The 19,585-nt window shown below is 40.2% G+C and overlaps 2 protein-coding genes across 6 annotated transcripts; both read left to right on the forward strand.

The window, feature by feature from the left end:
• Positions 1-1,218: 1,218 nt before the first annotated feature.
• LOC148025165 (putative serine/threonine-protein kinase PBL23) lies at positions 1,219-7,224 on the forward strand. Of its 4 annotated transcripts, none has more exons than XM_087694924.1 (10): positions 1,219-1,320; positions 1,433-1,790; positions 2,212-3,371; positions 3,476-3,714; positions 4,093-4,225; positions 4,649-4,907; positions 5,037-5,169; positions 5,556-5,645; positions 5,729-5,921; positions 6,013-7,224. In XM_087694924.1, the coding sequence occupies exons 3-10, from the start codon at positions 3,140-3,142 to the stop codon at positions 6,030-6,032; spliced, it is 1,299 nt and encodes a 432-aa protein (XP_087551050.1). In that variant the 5' UTR covers positions 1,219-1,320; positions 1,433-1,790; positions 2,212-3,139; the 3' UTR covers positions 6,033-7,224. The 4 variants fall into 4 exon arrangements, with proteins under 4 accessions (XP_087551050.1, XP_087551052.1, XP_087551054.1 ...); XM_087694926.1 differs by having other exon boundaries at positions 1,272-1,790; positions 2,212-2,396; positions 2,465-3,371; XM_087694928.1 differs by lacking the exon at positions 2,212-3,371 and having other exon boundaries at positions 1,273-1,790.
• Positions 7,225-9,925: 2,701 nt separating this feature from the next.
• Positions 9,926-16,040, forward strand: LOC148025166 (pentatricopeptide repeat-containing protein At4g33990-like). Of its 2 annotated transcripts, none has more exons than XM_087694931.1 (2): positions 9,926-10,504; positions 10,871-16,040. In XM_087694931.1, the coding sequence occupies exons 1-2, from the start codon at positions 10,335-10,337 to the stop codon at positions 12,399-12,401; spliced, it is 1,701 nt and encodes a 566-aa protein (XP_087551057.1). In that variant the 5' UTR covers positions 9,926-10,334; the 3' UTR covers positions 12,402-16,040. The 2 variants fall into 2 exon arrangements, with proteins under 2 accessions (XP_087551057.1, XP_087551056.1); XM_087694930.1 differs by having other exon boundaries at positions 9,930-10,504; positions 10,647-16,039.
• Positions 16,041-19,585: the final 3,545 nt, after the last annotated feature.

Here is a 19,585-nt window from a genome sequence, read left to right on the forward strand (position 1 = left end):
CTATTGTGTTCGATCTATTGCCATTAGGGCTTTCATAAGTGTGTTGCCGTCATGACTCATGACTATATTGTTGTCAATATTGTTGTAAATGTTTGATATTGGGCATGAAACTTTTGAAATCGACATACCTACCAAGTGAAGAGAGAGAAAGGCACCATGAGCATTTGCAAAGCACAAAGAGAGACATGACGAGAGAGAGAGAGAGAGAGAGAGAGAGAGAGAGAGAGAGAGAGAGAGAGAGAGAGAGGGGGGGTTACTAAGGGACACCCAACCCTTTTCCAAAGTGTAGGTACGCACGTTTTGAAAGTGGGTGTGGACATGGGCGCAACACATTTACACACCAAAAGTACACACTTTGTAAAAAGTCAAAAATAATAAATATAGGATTTTAAAATTGGTTGCACATGTAAAAAGTGCACCCTTGTTTATCAATTGCAAAGTGGGCAAGTTAGACTCCTAATCCAAAAGTGAACAAGTTGTTTACACATTAGTAGGTACACACACAAGTCGGCTCCTCTCCAATGCATGAAGGAGTGGATGCCCAAGCCTTAAATATATGTACACTTTGATTGGTTAACAACTACAAAGTATAAAATATAATAGCATGACCATATTCATCTTAAGATGAACTTATTTCACAATTTCAGTTCACCATAGTGCTCACGATGCCAAATTTGCTGTTAACCCGAATAGCAAAGGTTGGGTAGATGTTTGGAGGGACCAATGGTGCTAAGAAAATTCCCGTATATTTTCGTTGTTTAGTCATCCTTTGTAACATGGTTATTTATTAATTCTAAATACAGTATACGTGTCTGAAAATAGCCCTATAATAAACAGATATAATAATTAATTGGCCCTTGACATTGGCCCGAATTTCTGTCAAAATATACGAAAAATAATTAATTTCAATTGAAATAATTTTCTAAAACTTCGTTTACTGAAACAGTTAATAGGCTTGAATCTTACCACATCAGTGTTGCCACACTCATCGTCGCAAAATAGATATAATCATTAATTGGACCTTGAAATTGGCCCGAACTTCTCTCAAAATATACGAAAAAGAATCATTTCAATTGAAATAATTTTCTAAAATTTCGGTAACTGAAAAAGTTTACAGTAGGATATCCTTGAATCTTACCACATCAGTGTTGCCACACTCATCGTCGCCTTCGTCAACACCCCCACATCATTGCTGTCAGCATCGATCTCTCTCATCACCAGCTGTCGCCCGTCCAATACTGGCCCTTTTCCTCTGGGTCTTGCCGTGGCTTTATGTTAGTCAGTTTTAGGCCTTTGCAGGCATCCGCACTATCAAGTCTGGTGATGAGTTTTTGTCTCTTCCTGCCCACCTCTTATACTGCGTTTTGGCTTTCCATGTGTTCTCGTGTAGGCTCTGCGGCTCGTTAACATTGGTGATTGCATTGATATGCAGACAACATGAAGGAGGAAACACCGGGTTACTGCCTTCTTCTTATTAGCTTTGACTGGGCGACAAAACCCAGCCTAGCCCAGCGCTTGGCATTTGTGCAAGATGTCGGCCCACGTATGCAGTCTGCATGCCCCCCCAGTGCAACGAGAACGCATGAAGTCATTCATGCCATACCTACACCACAAACAACAAAGGTGTTATCCGAGCCAAAAAAGAGAGAGACGGACAGGACAAGCGGTGGGAGAGAGAGAGAGAGCGAGAAAGCCTAGGGGCCCGAGGGGTGCGAGGATGTACGACGCAGAAAAGGCAGCAGTTCGTCCGTTTTATCGCTATTTATCACAGCAAACCTAAAAGTTATCCGGTACGTTGCACGCCCACTTTTCATCAAAGACATTTGTTGGCAGCCTCTTAGTAACTGGAGAGAGAGAGAGAGAGAGAGAGCGTGCGTGCTTGTGTCTGAGGGTGCTTAGGTGCCTGAATTCTCACACACACACGCGCGCGTGCACATTTTATATATATTCGACCATGGATAGAGACCGCAGCGCAGTGGGCTATCGTTCATTGTTGATCGCACCGTGTGCTTGAGCTAATTGTCAAATTTACCAGGCTATAGGGACAATATTGTGCTCACATGCTCCTCACATCCAAAACCATGTACCTGAAACCAGGGCTGTCAATCATGCAGCAAATGCAACTCGATGATTTGCGTCTTGTCTTTGTCTTCTAAGCATTTTTTGCTAGAGACACGCTAAAGGTGTAAATGTCCTGAATTTTGGTCGCAGCTTGGACCTGGAATAAGTATGTATGGGTAGTCCATGTGAAGGCAGCAGTGGGCACACTCCGTGTAGCAAAAGAGGAATGAGACAACATCACTCCAATTAATCAATTGACATGTCTTTACATGAGGAGCCTTTCATCTGGCTACATGCCTCCGCTCAGCTTTTGCATTGCCAGCTGCTCTCTATTGGTGGGCTCTCAGCTTCAATTGCCATTAATCATTCTCCTTTTTCCCGGCTAAGTTTTTAAATTCTGCAGGGTCGGCATGATTTCACTATAATGGGACCTTGAGGCTGTTTAAGTTATGTCCATGACCTCAATCAATATGGGTGCCAGGTTGCCCTGCCTATCCACCATTGCAGCAATTTGAGGGGCAGTGCTAAAATTTATCTGGTGTCTGGCTGGCAAGTAGGGAGGGCAATCTTGCGTGTGATTCCATTGTCATGATACCTACAGTAGTGATGGGCAAACCAAGTAGCCAACTGCAACGTGCAAGTGCCCCCGGTACAAAGTTATATAATGCAGCTGTCCGCATGGGTGCAAGAACGTGTATCAAAAAATAGCATGAACACAGCACAGATGGTGAAATTGTTCTGGAATCCATCATCCATATTAGCAAATTATACTTCCTTTGGCACATCCTGTACCCATCCTTCTTGTTTTCTAGTTTCACCAACAGCTATATGTACCCCAAAATCGTATTGCTTAGTTTTCCGAGGGCTTCATCCATGTTTACCCAGCAAACCAAGGCTAGCATGAGTTTTGTTCTTCTTTATGGTGACTACTGTCAGAAAACTCCCACGTCCACTGCATTATTCTCTAGCCAAAGCTTGTCTACCTCCATGATGCTTTCGATGCAGCAAATGTGTGTACTCTGCAGTTCTCGGTGTGATTGAACACATTCTCATATTTAGCTGCATTATCTGCTTGAAAATGGTGCGAGGCTACAGTCCTGCCTTTGCCCCTTTAGCTTTTGCTCCCCTATCTTATGAACTTCCCCTACAACCAACTGAAGCAAGCCATGGGAGCAATGCTGCTGTTGTGGCAGTTGCCTTGATTGCTGCTGTTGCAATGTCTTCTGTCCTGGTGGTTGCCCTATACTATCTTCATGTCACACGAAAAGTTAAAGGGAAGGGATTCACCCGGGAGAGTGGTATTAGCCAAGGTAATGTGAGCTCACTGGTGTTGTATATTGAAATTTGGGTGATTAGAATCTCCTTATCCAGATTCTAGAGATCTCACATAAAAGTTTTATCGTGTCTAATGCAGATTTTCAGAAGAGTGCCACCCAGTACATGCTCCCTGCTATGCATGTGTCGTCTAATGAAGCTCAAGTGTTTACTTACAAGCAATTGCAATTTGCCACGAACAGCTTCAGTCCTGTGAATTTAATAACAGAGGTTGCATATGGTTCTGTGTATAGAGGAATCCTTCCCGATGGTAGACTTGCTGCTGTCAAAGAGCTTGACAAAAGCCGCGAGCAAGTAGATCATGGATTTCGAGTTGAGGTTTGTCTGCCCTGACATTTTGTTTCTCTAGGAGACTTTTGTACGTGATTGGACATACATGAAGTATAAGTCTTTTGCTTTCTTGTGTTCTATACTTTGTGTGTGTTTATCCTTGACAGTCAAGTCTGAACAGTGAGGGTGCCTAGTAAATCGAGGTGGTGTAAAAATATCTCTAATCTGGGACCTGTATCCCACTCTCCCATGTGTGTAGCTGAAGAGTGAGGTGCCAATTCTTCATTAGCCAACTGAAGTGGTACTGTCAAAATGCTTCTTGTCTGCATGAGTAACTGGGCCTGCTGTTGGCAGTTTTATCTGGTTTCATCAGACTTTTTTTGCATTTTTGGTTCTGTCTCTGACTTCAATTTCTATTTTTTGCAGGTAGACTTGCTCAGTCGCTTGCATTCACCCTATTTGCTTGATTTAATAGGCTATTGTGCAGATCGAGACCACAGATTGCTTGTTTATGAGTATATGCCAAATGGCACTCTGCAAGATCATCTGTATTCTGATGGTGAGCTTCTTGCTTGCTCTTTAATGGCACTTGCAGTAAGTCTTGTTTTTCATTTTTGAGCTTGGAAAGGAAATAACCACTAGAACTGATGATGAATGGGTGGGCAGCAGCTAGCTTGAAGCAAATAACATTCTGGATAGCTATCAGAGTTATCATGATTCTGGATTAAGTCGTACATAAAATTACATGCATACGGTCCTGTCATCTTAAGCTTACTGGGTGATGAGAGATTAGGTTGGCATGATTAATGTTAAGCTGCACAGCAAGATATTGTATAAGGCATATCTTATTATGCAACTACAGAAAGGTTAAGACATCAAGAATGAAGCATTGCTGTGCAACTTCCCCATGGGCATTAATCATTGTCATTTTTTTATAATCATCTTCAAGGTTTCTACATGATGATTCAAGGCCTCTTTGCAGGTCAAAATGGTAACCCCCCAATATTAAACTGGCGAACAAGGTTGCGGATTGCATTGGATGCTGCCCGGGGTCTTGAATACCTTCATGAACTTGTTCATCCTCCCGTAATACACCGTGACTTCAAGACCAGTAGCATACTTCTGGACCAAGAATTCAATGCCAAGGTCTCAGATTTTGGCTTGGCAAAGCTTGGGTCTGACCAGATCAATGGCCATGTTTCCACTCGTGTCCTTGGTACACAAGGGTATGTCGCTCCAGAGTAAGTTTCCTGTCCTGGCTGTTTCTGGGAGGCATTAATTTCAAATTGGAGCATTCTCTGTTTCTTTTACTATATTCATCTGACTGCTTTTGCTCCTTACAGAAGTTATCTGATCTGTCCATCCCACAGGTATGCTTTGACTGGCCAGTTGACAACAAAGTCAGATGTTTACAGCTTTGGTGTAGTCCTGCTCGAGATGTTGACAGGATGTGTTCCAGTTGATATGAAAAAGCCACCTGGGCAAGCTGTGCTTGTATCCTGGGTAACTCTCTCTCTCTCTCTCTCTCTCTCTCTCTCTCTCTCTATATATATATATATATATATATATATATATATATCTGTGTGTGTGTGTGTGTGCACACACACACAAATGTATGTATGTATGTTATATGACACTATCAAGTGTTATGAAATTAGCATTGGCTCCTGTCATCCAACCACATGGGCTGAAAATTGAAGTGAGAGAGTACATAATTTATGGCTTGGACTTGAGGGGACATGAGTTTGTTGTCTTGAGATTGCCGATTGTAGATGTCTTTGATTGAGAAGTAAAGTGTCACCCAATAGATAGCAAAGGATGTCACATGCCTCGATGTGAGGATCGAACACTCTGAAAAGATGTCAACGAGGCTTTTGTCTTAATGTCAGGCATTGCCAAACTTGACTGACAGAGACAGGGTTCATGAGATGGTAGACCCTATGCTGGCAGGGCAATACTCCATGAAAGAGCTGATCCAGGTACAATTGCTGAGCAGGTATTTTTAAGGCTTATATGGTGTGTATTTTTATAGAAGTCTGCTAACAGGAATGACTGCCCACAGGTAGCTGCAATAGCTGCAATGTGTGTACAGCCAGAAGCAGACTACCGCCCCTTTATGACCGATGTCGTTCAATCCTTGGTCCCCCTTGTAAAGCAACGCACTGCTTTGCCTGTAACTAGGACCCCAAGCTCCTACCATCATACAATAGTGACACCCAAATCTTCTTCCAAGGATGCTGCCAAGTCTAGAAGTGGTATGAACATTTGGGCCTAGCGTTTACACTTTTGTTTTTTTTTCCTTCTGCCAGTACAATCCAATTCAAGAACGTGAAATGGTGGTTGCAGGTAGTCTGAGGGTAATGTAAAGAGTGCAACAGTAATATCCACATAGCATGAAGAGGGTCTTATGTAACTTCATCAGCTTTCCCCTCATTGCACTTGAACAATTTGTACAGCGAATCAACAGTCTTACTATCAGATAGAGCTTCTAAGAGAATTATGCTGTACGGAGCCTCATCCTTTGATGAGGGTTGATAAGGCAGACAAAAGATCCCAGATCTTATGTGTGCCTTTCAACGAAGGCAAGAAATCGCTCTCTTGATGTCTCCTCCAAGTTGGAACAGATTTCCAGATTCTCTCTCTTCGAGAAAGAGGGAGAGGCAAGAAATTCTGAAGGTCGAATTGTGAACACGCAGCTTGATGGAAGAATCACATCCATGATTGTATAAGGGCAGCAATCGTAAAGAATTATCTCAAAGGCATTAATAGAGCTCGAGTCAACAGCGTGTACATATCATCCGATTACTTCACGCCTGAGTATTGAGTACCGATTCAAAGACTCGGGGAAATCTGAATAAGAGAGGATGTCTCATCTCCTTATGCAAAAGCCGCGCTATATAAGTTCCATTCATGAAGATATCTACCACTTTGCCTTTCTCATCGCAGAGTCAAAAGCACTCAACCCAAAACACAACCTTCAACCCAAAGATACTAAAAAATGTAGGGAAACTCTCGTGAATGTAGTTCGACAAGGAGAAAACTCTCATGAACGTAGTTAGATAAGGATCAAATGTATTTTGGGCTACTCCTTGAAACTTTGAAGGTCCACTCTTGACTCTTGAGGCCAATGTTCACTAGAGTACTAACAAAAGCTGCCCATTCTACCTCCATCAGATCTCATGATGATTTGGTTATAACTTGAAAAACCGTCTACAAGCTAAACTTTTGCTAGCAACATTTTCCAACGATGAAATTGTGAAAAGCATACAAAAGGGATTTGCAATTGTGGTTGCATTGAGATTTCTAGACTTGGATCTTCCCATACATACTATGACAAGAGGGGATAACCATGTTACTTGATCTATTGATGTAATGAATCTCACTCTAAGCACTTTGTCTATATCCTCTTTCACTTGCTTTGAGTGATTCAAGCTCATCATGTAACATCTTTGAATAACAAGCTTCTTGGCATGCTTTTGCAAACTAACCCTATGTTGGAGAGACCATAAAATCAAACCCTCTCATGTCCATGTAGTCGCATGCAAAAATATGTTTAAGTTTCCTACATAACCTAAGTAATCGTACTTTGAATTGATCACTCGCATTAATATTGATTCTGATGGGTTGAGGATTTCCCTCAACTCCTAAATTTACCTCTTGAACATTATCTTTAGACACATGGACTCAATGCTTTTATAATATACTTAAATTGTCATTCTACATCAATAATGGCCTTTGAGCTACCTCTTTTTGTTGATCCTTCGACTCTAAAAACTTCTCTATTGGTTGATTGTTCCTAAACTTTTATACTCACATGTTATTTTTGCACTAAACAGTGATAGGTTGTTCTCGAAGTTTTATTTCAACAGGATATTCTTGAGCGTTTTCTTATGCTTGTACCTAAATTTATGTGGCATCTTGCTGCTCCATTCGTTTGAGTGCTTAAGTACCTTCATGTCCATGTATTCCTTCTAGAAATTGAAGACCCTCCTATTGTTGAATACCTTCAAGTAAATTATCTACATTAGGACATCCAGTCACACCATAGCTTTTGATGACACTTTTCACATCAATTTTAAAGATTGGAATCATTGTAGAATGTGCTAGTAGAAACAATTCTTTCTTATTATTATCAACTTCTTGTATGATATTAATTGTTTGAGCTAACACTAATTGACACTCATTTCAATAGTAACTTTTTGTTGTGTACAACTTTATCTCCTTAAGCCCATGAGAAATGGTCACAATGTTTGCACACAAATCTTGCTTCAAATTTACTAACTTGAACCAAGGTCTATCAAGTAGCATGTGACTCATCCATCCTTAATATTACACAGCTTGCTTTAAGTTGTACACTTGCAACCTCAATTTGCTGATTATTTGGGATGTCAAATGCTTGAGGCCTCGACTGATTTAACATCCTCACCTATAAAGGTGATAGAAGCAACTTAGTTGATTTATTAGTAGTACACGCAGAAATAATATACTTATTGTTGAGCATCCATCTAATAATACAACATCAAATATTTTACTAGTATATTCGGTTGAATTACGGGGACTTCATAATCCCCTATTTATGTTTGAGACGTAGCTTGAAACCAATTTTGGTTTACATGGATTGGCTCTAGTACCCAACACTTTTTTGCTACTATTCTTGAGTTTAGGATGAGATTTTGCTTGAAATACAGAATTAGGTTTGATCTTTGATTCAAATGATGATAAAGAAGACTTGGCTAAGGCTTGTAATAACTCCCTGGAACTACATTGCTCTTGTTTCCCTTCATTGAATTTAGCCTTACATTAGAAATCTTGATGTTCAAGTATAATATCATGCATTGAAGCTTCTTCAAGTTGGTTTCCATATATATCATTTTGCAATTTCTTGAATGGTTTTAGAGCTAAGTTTTTCACTTTCTCCTAAATTTCCAAATCCATCTTGTCCTTTGCTATAGCTATAATGACAACTAAAGTTGACACTTCATAAGGAAAAACCTCCAATGCTGTGCAATTAAAATAGTCACATTTGACATGAATGCTCCAAAGGGCTGCTTCACTATAGAATCTTCTACCTACATAAGTGATACTTTAGGGTGGACCTTTATGCATGCACTTGTTGCTCTGATCTCCATGAGAACATTTGTAATTGAAGTTGGTGGTTACTATTGGCGAGGTGTTTCTACTTGTTCTTCTTCACAGTTCTATGCTATTTGCATCCCTCTTTTAGCCTCATGCCTCACTCATAACTTGTAATTGGTCTTGTAAAATGAACTTAACCTCCACAGTAGTGACATGCTCCTTGTATGATATCTCATTGTCCTTGTGGCCTATTCCACTACTATTTGTCTAAAAAATTTTGTGATCCCCTAAATGCCCATAGTGGTGGGAATTCTTGGTATTATATGATGTATGAGTATTGATGGGGCATCGTTGGTGTTAGTTGGACATCCATCATATTTGTACCAAGTGGTTGCTTCATGCCTTTAATTTCTTGGTAGATCAAATTTGCTTCCCTCATTATGCCCCTTCAATGATATAGATGTTATATAATAGTTATATCTTGCAATGCAAATTGGTTGGAAACTAGTTCACCAAAAGGAATGCTTATACCATGAAACTACCGCAAAATAACATAGTATTCCTAGCATGTGCAAAGAACACTAGTCTACTCAATTCTCTATGAAGTCACCCTTGCTTTTTGTGCTGTTAGAGAATAGGAGCAACATGTAAGGATTTCAAGTGGGCCTTAGATTTTCACTTCACTTGAGTTTCCCAAGTATTTTTGCCATCCCCAAAATTTTTAGTCAAAGTTTCAAACTTTACATATGCTCAAACTAACAAAATCATCAACGGATCAAATCATACCTACATTAAAGCATGATATCATCCAACAAAAGTCAGTGGGCGAATTGTTCTATAACTGTAAGGCAAAAAGTAAGACCAATAACATCAACCATGCTTGCATGAGCATTACAAGAGTGCAGCACCCAAGAAAATGGATATGAGTTTTAAGTTGTCCTTAGTGATTTAATTCTCCTTTCCTTCATACGTTTCCAAGCCTCAAAGCATTCGCAATCAAGCAATCAAGTGAAAGTTGATTCCAAAACTTAATCTTGTTTGCTTTTGAGAGGCCTCTTTCACATGCACTTGATGAGAGAGGCAAAACCAACAAAGCTTTCGATATCTTTAAAGTCCATGGAAAAGAGAGTTCCCACACTTCATGGTTACAAGAACCTCACCCCGTGAAGAATATATCCTTTCCCTTAAACCAATTCCTCATCCTTGCTATGAAACATATGCGGCCCCCTTTGCATTGTTGCTCATTTAAGATTTGGATTTGGGCCTTTGTCCAAAGTGGGGAGAGCATGAATTGCGAGCCATAAGTTGTGAAACTTATCAGCCCACTAGCTCCAAATGTTAACGTGGAAGCATTAACGTTGACAACTCGTGTTTGGAGTGGCACCTCTGATCTTTTTGGCGATTCCATCGACAGTTCGTTGCACGGCCTCGAGAGGATGGGCAAGAATAACTCTTGCCAACCTTCTTATTTGGCCCACCACCTCCACTGGACGAGTTCAAAGCCTTTGGATGGAATCCAAACTTGCCGTTGCCTTGCCTGAGAGGAGTAGAAACAATGGCTGCCGCAGGCGTCGGATCAATGCTGGAAGTCAATGGGGGCATCAGTGACAAATTTCCGTTGGAGCGCGATGCTATGCGCGTACAACAAGTGGACCATTCGCAATCAGTGGCGCTGTCTTCATCAGAACCGTCCACAACACACAGACCAGCACGTCAGACTCAGGCATGGAAGCCGAATCTGTCTGCCGATCCAAGTATTCAAGTAAGTTGTGTTTGCACCAAGAAAGCTGCTCCGATAATGTAATAATCAAAACGGGTTTTACTGTTTTTTAGCTTTTGCAAGAAGAGGACAGGGGGTTTGTCTCTATATGCTCACAATTGCCTGTCATAAACCCCTTGCATAGACATCCAGATCGCATAGTTCGGACCCTAAGCTTGAGAAGGAGTTGCAGTTATTTAACAATCCGAGCCCTGAAGGCATGGGCTCCACCGTTGTGGCCTTAATCAAAGCTTGTGCTGAGCTAAAAGATTTAAAAAGGGGCCGGAATTTGCATGCTTACGTTGAAAGAAAAAGATTGCTTGAAAATAATGTTTTCATCGGCAGCAGCTTGGTCCATATGTATTCCAGATGTGGTTCGCTTGGAAGTGCACAAGAAGTTTTTGATAAGCTGCAAGCTCGGGACGTAGTTTCATGGACTGCATTGATTTCTGGATATGCCCAATATGGGCATGGCAAGGAAGCTTTGAGCCGTTTTGAACTGATGAAACGTGATGGTATCTGTCCAAACGTTGTCACCTATGTTTGCTGCTTGAAAGCCTGCACCAGTATAGGTGCTATTGCCATGGGGCAAGAAATACATGCTGAAATTGTGAGAAAGGGATCTTTGGAACATGACATTTTTGTTGGTACAGCATTGGTGGATATGTATTCAAAATGTGGCTGGCTTACAAAAGCACAAGAAGTGTTTGACAGGCTTCAAATTCGAGATATAGTCTCATGGAATGCACTGATTTCAGGGTATGCCCAACATGAGCAGGGCAAAGAAGCACTAAGGTGTTTTGAACAGATGCAAGTGGAAGGCATATCTCCAAACGCAGCTACCTTCACTTGCAGTCTGAAAGCTTGTGGTAGCATAGGAGACACAGACAAAGGCCAGAAAATACATGCTCAAATTGCCAGAAAAGGCTCGTTGGAAACAGATCTACTTGTGGGCACAGCATTGGTTGATATGTATGCCAAGTGCGGCTTCCTTGGAAAAGCACAAGAAGTGTTTGACAAGCTTCCTGTCCAAGATGTAGTCTTGTGGACTGCATTGATTACACGTTATGTCCAACATGGGCAGAATGAGAAAGCATTGTATTGTTTTGATAGGATGAAAATTGAAGGCATTTGTCCAAATGCTGCTACCTTTGCTTGCAGCTTGAAAGCTTGTGGGAACATAGGAGCTGCAGACAAGGGTGAAGAGTTACATGCCGAGATTGCCAGAAGAGGACTTCTGAAGAGTGATCTCGTCATTGGAACTGCATTGGTTGAAATGTATTCCAAATGTGGCTGGCTTATGCAAGCACAAGAAGTTTTTGATGAACTTCCAGTACATGATGTGATCTTGTGGAATGCACTTATCACAGGATATGCCCAGTTCGGAGAGGCTGAGAATGTTTTCTGTCTGTTTGAGAAAATGTTACAAGAAGGTGTTAAGCCGGATTTGATCACATTCAACTTTGTGCTCAATGCATGCAATCACACAGGTTTGGTGGATAAGGGCAAGATGTACTTCGAGAGTATGAGTGACTTTGACATCATACCAACAATTGAGCACCACACTTGCATGATTGATCTTCTTGGCCGTGCTGGCCAATTAGATAAGGCAATGGCAATTATCAAAAAGATGTCAATCCCTGTCGATCCTGTGGTGTGGCAAACTTTATTGAGTGCTTGCAGAAAGTGGGGCAATGTGGATCTCGGAAGACAGGCTTTTGAACATGCAGCTTGTTTGGATGGGAACAATCCAGCTCTATATGTATGTATGTATAATACCTACTCAGATGCTGGCAAGTATGATGATGCAGGTGAGATTGAGGCTTTGCAACTAAAGAGACAAGCATGTAAAGAGCCAGAGAATATCAGTGAGATGATGCCAATTATGCACAGCTATTAAACAAAAATGCACATGCAAGGTCAGGGGCAATCACCTTAAATTCAGCAGGGAAGTCAAAGTTTATCTTGGATGCTGCAAAGCTATGCTACACAGGCACCTTGGGGTACACTGATTTATGACTTCACAGTGAAAATTCATCTTTCGACGTACTGTTTTATCCCTTTTTAATTTAAAATAGGAGAACAGTGAGCTTTTTCCTGATGTGTGCTAGATATAAGCTGCTCACTGGTTTTAACCACTGAGTTAGCATGCAGAGACTGGTCAAAACATGGTTTTTAAATTATTCTGGATGCATTTAAATGCGATAATGCCATGGTATCAAAGCATTCACAGTATGCAAGTATTTCTGTTGTTGCTTATGGTGTGTGAAAGCAGACACAAGCTGTGCTAAGCTGATCTCTTATCTTAGCACAGCTGTTGTAACAAATCTGAAAATGCAGGAAGAGGGAGTATAATTCATTGCTGCTACAAAGCTAAGAGCTAATGTGCATGCAAACTATTGCTCTTGAGGAAGGCTATGGTCATACTGAATAGGCTTATGCCAGGAAGGAAAAATCACTGCAAAATGAGTATCTGAATTCTGGCTGAGGCTGGGTCAGACAGTAGTCAACTGAAAAACTGACTGGGGCAGACTACAGCTTGGGTCAGTGTGCTGTGCCAACTGGTTGGATTATAGCCTCATGGCACCTTGCTGGTCAGATCGCTCTTGTTTAACTGTCGCCAATGCTACAGGTTGACCTGCTGGGTCTTAGACCGCCGTTCTTTCTCCTTAGACTGTCCTCGGGTATGTGGTTTTTAAGGGGAAAGCAAAGTGGAAGGATTATTGTATATCCTTGTACAATGGTTGGCTGATTGAGGATTCTTGAAGTTTATTATGTACTTATGTTCCTTTTGTCAAGTGCTTTGTTTGGAAAGACTTGAAAAGATATGTTCTGGCTTCATAGCAGGTTGCAAAGACCTGTCATAGATTGTTGTTAAAGCCATGCTAGGGTTTGTTCAGAGCTACAAGCTTTTAGCCACCTCTTTGCAACAAGAGCACTCGAATTTCAATGGCAGGCTGCAACAAGAGTTAAAAGTGCAATGATTAGCAGAAAAGGATGCCCATAGACAAAACCTTCAAAACCAACAAATGGAGCTCAATGAGGAAAGAGCCCAAGCATCAAGAGGCCTGAATGTGGCAGCTTGAGGAAAATAGTAGTAGGTAAAAGACTTCGCTCCCCACTAGGACTCGCAGTAGGTACAAGTAATCACCCCGGAATTTTGTCTTCACACAATATTCCTTGTTGCCAACAAGAGCAAGCTACAAGGCAGGCTCAACAAGCTCATCTGGCTCATATCAAAGATTTCAAAAAGCAAGTCAAGGAACACCAGATCCTCCAATGCACACTTAGCACTGGCAAGAAAATAATGGTGGCCAAGTGTATTCGAGTTGAAATCATGTAAAAGGACGAGGCCTTCCATGCACAGGTTTGGCCTTTTGACAAATGCTGCTGCTAACTCAGTCAGGAGACTTTGTCAGCAGGTTGTGAAAGGTTCTTTTTGCGCCACCTGTTAACAGCATCTCCAAGGCAAGAGGCCTGATGAGGAAGATTAATCCATGTTATCCACTTGTTCAAGTCCCTTCCCTTTCCTGAGTCTAGCGTAGCCCCATCTCAATATAACACACCCTTTACTATCGCACCCTGCACTCTCTTTTGAAAATGTATTTCATTTCCCAAAAGGAAGTGCACCTATATGTTTTGATTCAAATTCAAAATACTACATCGTAGTTTTTAGTTATGCCTTTTGGTTTGATTAACATAGCAAACTTTTCCATGTGGCATACATAGACCACTACAGAAGTATGATTCAGCCCCATGTGACCCTGACTTTGTTAGGGGAAAAACAAGAAAATATTTATTGTACACATTTAGTGTTTGCTGCTATTCAGAACAGCAAACTGCAGTAACAGGGATACAGCCTCATTTTGTGGTATTTTTAGAGTTTAGGACGGTCTTTTAATCCTAGAAAGTTCATAGTACATTTTCACTTTTCCATATGCATCTGAAATCAGTGATTCCAGGCATCTGGTTAGCCAAGTGGATGTGTCTAATTCCAATTATGTTCTGTTCCTTACGTATATGTGCAACAACTCAGCCTATACCATTTTACTTCAATCTGTGTTTAGAGTATCCTCAAGCCATTCTCATGTGATAATATACTTTCAAAGCAATGGCATATTGTGTGTATAGCCGACCTTGTGACAACAATGACAATGGTTTCAAAGGGCAAGCCCTGATTTAAGTTCAAAAATTTTACTTTTGTTCTCACCTCTCCACTTTATTAACCATCACCCCATCATTGTAAGCATCTTTAAGGTAAAGGTCATCTTTGAAGAAGAGGAGTGGTTACATTTCAAGTGCAATATGAGAGAGAGAGAGAGAGGGGGGGGTCATCATCATCGTAGCTGCTCGCTTCTACAGATCATCATGTGTGCAACTGAATGTGATTGTGCAACATGCACACATGACTGGATAGGGACAATAGATATCTTTTCAACTCAGTGAGATCTGGGTGCAGAAGAGGGCTCAGCAGCCACAGGTTTTACTCCCTTTCAGGGGTGCTGGCAGTGTTAAAATTGTGGTCTGAGTTATGATTTAAGATGTGATGCAGGGCAGTCTCTTTTGAGTGGTTTTGGGGCCCCACTTGTTTGCTGAAACTGGCAACATGTATAGTTGATTTTCTGCTTCACAGAGGGCTGCAAGTTGGGTCTTGTAGTCTACTTATAATGTATACTTCTGGTGGTGTTGATATGGAGTCCCTTAACCAACATATTGGTGATGGTATGGAAAAACACATTGTGAATTTGGATGTGGAATCCCGGGCTGAAGATTTTTATGATGGAGAAGTAGGCAAGTGCTGCAAGCTAGTGATCGATCCTTTGGGCTTGGGCATTCTCGAGGTCCCTCAATAGGGCTCTTTTCCTCCTCAATAGGAGAAGAATGATACGTTTCAATATATGCTTGCTCAAGCTAGTAGTGTGATGAGAAAATGTGATGAAAAAATATGTTCATGCAAATGAAGGGGGAAGCAGCTAGCTTACTAGAAGGAGAACATATGCAGTGGTAGTTTTGGGGACAAATATTGTGATGCAGCAAATTGCAGGCTTTCATGAGAGGGTTGCCATATCCTATTTTTGTGTCATGATTTGCATAAGGATGTTGATAATGGACAGATGTAGGCTCCTCTTGTTGAAAAGGTTTATGATGGGCCTATAGGGTTCTTCGATATCCTCTTTTCCACTTTGGATGCTTGTGCTCAGATCATGCAACCCTTCCTTTGTTTTTGGATGGACAACAAGTTCATGTTGTTCTGTTGAGGCCCATGGAGGAATTTTAAGTTGTTCTTAGGCAAGCTTGTTCCATTTGGGTGGAAGTGGTGAACTTCCCTTAGCATCTTTGGCAGCTTCTTTCTTTGGTTTTGCACTCCTTGGGATAGGTTTTGGTGGAGCCTTGCATGGCATCTCAAAATAGAAATAGAGCTTGCTACTGGGGGATATAAGCATCACAGAGGGCTGAAAGTTACCATCACGCGAGAGGGTTACTCTTATGGAAATTGCCCTTCTAAGCACCTATGCTTTATCCATCTAAGGGACTCTCAAGGTGTCCATAAGGTTTTTGGCACTCAAGTAGTTGTGATCTATGTTAACATTATTTAACTAATATTTCTATTATATTTGTATCAAAGTTACCATTCAAAAGACAAGGAGAAGCATGGACTTGAGTTGGCATAACGGGAACATTGTTTGCACATGCTACTTTCTATCCAACTATGACATTCCTTCATTTTGGGGCAATCTTGCGTACATCGATTCTCCTAGTATATTCCTCATCTCACTTCTCCTGTAGATCTTTATCAACCCTTCTAAGGCTTGTGTATCGTCAAGTCAAGGCTTGACAAAGCAAAAGGATAAGCTCAAAGGAGTATAGAGTTTGGTTGAGCAAGAGGAAAGTCTTGAATTGTGATGAGTGAGCTCAGTAGCGAGATAAAAGAGAAGATATGACGGATTGGAGGGTTCTGATGTATTTTTGGGCGTAAAGATGGGGAGCAGGAGATGCAACAAAGGTATAGGCGGTGATTTGTAGGGGCAAGGTAATTTACAAGGAGGATGAGATGAAGTGGCTTGATACTTCGAGTCTCAAGATACGACCCTCTTCTCCTTCGATCTTTCTCTCTCTCTCTCTCTCTCCTTTTTTACTCTTCATCTCACCCTCTCTATCTTACCCCTCTCTCTATTTTCTTATGTTCTCTCTTTGGCTTTCTCTCTCCCTCACACTCTCTCTCTATGGACACACGCGCACTCTCACTTCACACACACACAGTGTGTGCGTGGTGTGATCGATTTAAAAAAAAAGTAGTAACAAGCCTTAGTGGTAAGGCTTTATATAGCCTTCCATCGTAACTTCTCTCCTTCCTTGTCACTATGCTTTAAGGATGATGTGCCTTTGCTTTCCGAGTCAAACTTACTGTGATACTGATCATTGACCTTTTCCTCATATCGAAGAGAGATGACAAAGCTTTTTTTTGACGATGGTGAATATATAAATGATGGATGTCCTCATCTCGAGACAAACTGGGGATATTATTTGCATAGGGTTTCCTCATCAATCTGAGTGGCATACTCTTTAGGATAATCCTTCCATTGGATGAGGTATTCCCTTAAAGTTATATTTCTAAGGATTTTCTCCTTTACATCAAGTATTCTCTCACGTTAGAGCTCGAGGACTCCTTGGCTCAACATTTTTACCTTTGGTTCCAAATGTAGTCTCCAGTGTATGCTAAGCTTCAAATGCACTCTTAGCTTCATCCATGTGATGGACAAGTTCATCTACAATATTGGTTATAATGATTCCTAGTATTTGCTCATGCTTTTTCTTTTTCCATGATTGGATTATTGTTTGAGCGATACTTAAGCTTGTAGAGAATCCCACAAGAGTTGGATAATGAGGCCACAAGTTCTACATTATCATCTAGGTTCAAAAAGAAAGAGAAGCAACGTCATATTTGGCCAAGGATTGAGACTTGTAAGCAAGGAGAGGAACATAATGTTGATAGTTTTGCTAGGGAGTTCAAGAGGTCTTGGGAGAAATGTAACTTGACTTCTGGGTGAGAGCCAATCATTTCCAAACATGTTGAAAATGATTTACTTTGTGGAGAGATTGAGAGAAGAGTGGCATGTGAAAGTGGAGCTAAAGGATCCATGAACCTTGACAAAGTGGTGAAGTTGGTGGAGTACCAAGAATGAAGACTAAAAAGAAAAACTAAAGATTTCCAATATGTGAAATGATTATATGTACCCAAAAGAAATCAAGAATTGTACTATTAGTAACTTTAATGTGACCATTAGTTTCAAAATCAAAACTTAAGTCAATTTTTTTCTGTAAATTAGCAAAACAAGGTAACCCAAAAGTTATTACTAAAACTAGAATAACCATTAGAATAACTTCAAGTAAACCATGGTATATGAAAATGGTTGTAAGAAAGAGATAAGCAACTTAAGAAGCAGTTGAAGTTATCTTACAAGAAAGGAAATGAGCTTTTTGACTAAATTAATAGTCTACAATAGTCTAGATCATATTGTTGCTTTGGAATGATTTGAAAATTAATAATAAAATCCTTTAAACTTTACTCCCAAAGTCGATTAGACATTGGAAGAGGTTTAAGTAGACCATATTGTTTTCTATTACCCCAAATCGATCCCAACTAGCAACACTACCCTCTACATTCCCTATTCTTATTTCATATAATTACCACCTTTACCCTTGTCACATCTCCTACTCTCCATTTCTAAATCTACCCAAGAATACATTTAAAAAATATTCAATTCAGCATCTAGAAGCATCATATCTCCTCTTTATCATACTACTGAGCTCACTTCTCACAAGCCAAGACTTTCTTCTTGCTCCAACCAAATTCTATACTTCCTTTTAGCTTATCCTTCTTTCTCCCTTACTAAGCCTTGACTTGAGGATACACGAGACTGAGAAGGACCTACAAAGACCCAAAGGAGAAGAGTGAGAAGAGACATGCTAAGATAACTTAAGTGCAAAAGATGGCCCCAAAATAAAGGAGTGTCAAAGCTAAGAAGTAGTACAGACAAACAATGATCCCGTCACACCAACAACTAAAGTCCAGGTTTCTCCCTTATATAATGGAAAAGTATTTTTGATACAACAATCATAGACATATTGGTTAGAAAATGAAAACGAATTAGGACACAACTACTTGAGTCCCAATATCCTTTTGGACACCTTGAGAGTCAAGTAGATTAATAAAAACATAGGCATTTAGGAGGAAAATTCCAATAGGAGTAACCCCCTCCCATGATGATACCTAGTCCATGCTTCAAACTTTCTAAAGAATTGGATGTTTTTATTGCAATGATAAAATGATTGATTAAGAAAATATGCTGTGAATCAAAGTTAACTTCCATCTTTTGAAAAAACAAATTTATGCGATAAGAAAACTCAAGGAAGTTAAGAAAACTAGGGACGATGATTAACTAGGGAAGTTAAGAAAATATGTTGTGAATCAAAGTTAACTTCCATCTTTTGAAAAAAAATATTTATGTGATAAGAAAACTCAAGGAAGTTAAGAAAAATATTTATGCAATAAGAAAACTCAAGGAAGTTAAGAAAACAAGGGATGATGATTAAGTATTATTTGGATTATCTCATAAACTATACGGAGAGATTGACGGGTCATGCTACAAAATTGTTTGGCAAAGTACATATAGGTCAATCTCTCCCTATAGTTAATCTTATGAGATAATCCAAATAATACTTAATCATCATCCCTAGTTATCTTAACTTCATTGAGTTTCTTTATCGCATAAATATTTTTTTCAAAAGATGGAAGTTAACTTTGATTTACAACATATTTTCTTAATCAATCATTTCATCATTGTAATAAAAACATCCAATTCTTTAGAAATTTTGAAGCATGGACTAGGTATCGTCATGGGAGAGGTTTACTCCTATTGGAATTTCCCTCCACTTCATTATCAGATAGAAAAGTAAATCTTAATTAGAGATCATAAAATTGAAACAAAAAGAAAACTTAGTTATACTTAAATCTTTTGAAGGAGAAAGCCCTTCAATGCTTGAAATAGAAGCATCATCTTATTCTTGTTATTTAAATTGGGA

This window comes from Lygodium microphyllum, chromosome 15 (genome assembly GCF_053477565.2).
Source record: "Lygodium microphyllum isolate KBCC chromosome 15, Lygodium_microphyllum_v1.1.10, whole genome shotgun sequence".
Classification (NCBI taxonomy): Eukaryota; Viridiplantae; Streptophyta; class Polypodiopsida; order Schizaeales; family Lygodiaceae; genus Lygodium; species Lygodium microphyllum.

Coding starts and splice junctions, on each gene's coding strand:
- LOC148025166 (XM_087694930.1), top strand. CDS start 10,298: ATGGCTGCCGCAGGCGTCGGATCAATGCTGGAAGTCAATGGGGGCATC. Junction 10,505..10,646: donor CTGCCGATCCAAGTATTCAA/GTAAGTTGTGTT, acceptor CCCCTTGCATAG/ACATCCAGATCGCATAGTTC.
- LOC148025165 (XM_087694924.1), top strand. CDS start 3,140: ATGGTGCGAGGCTACAGTCCTGCCTTTGCCCCTTTAGCTTTTGCTCCC. Junction 3,715..4,092: donor ATCATGGATTTCGAGTTGAG/GTTTGTCTGCCC, acceptor TATTTTTTGCAG/GTAGACTTGCTCAGTCGCTT. Junction 4,226..4,648: donor AGATCATCTGTATTCTGATG/GTGAGCTTCTTG, acceptor GCCTCTTTGCAG/GTCAAAATGGTAACCCCCCA.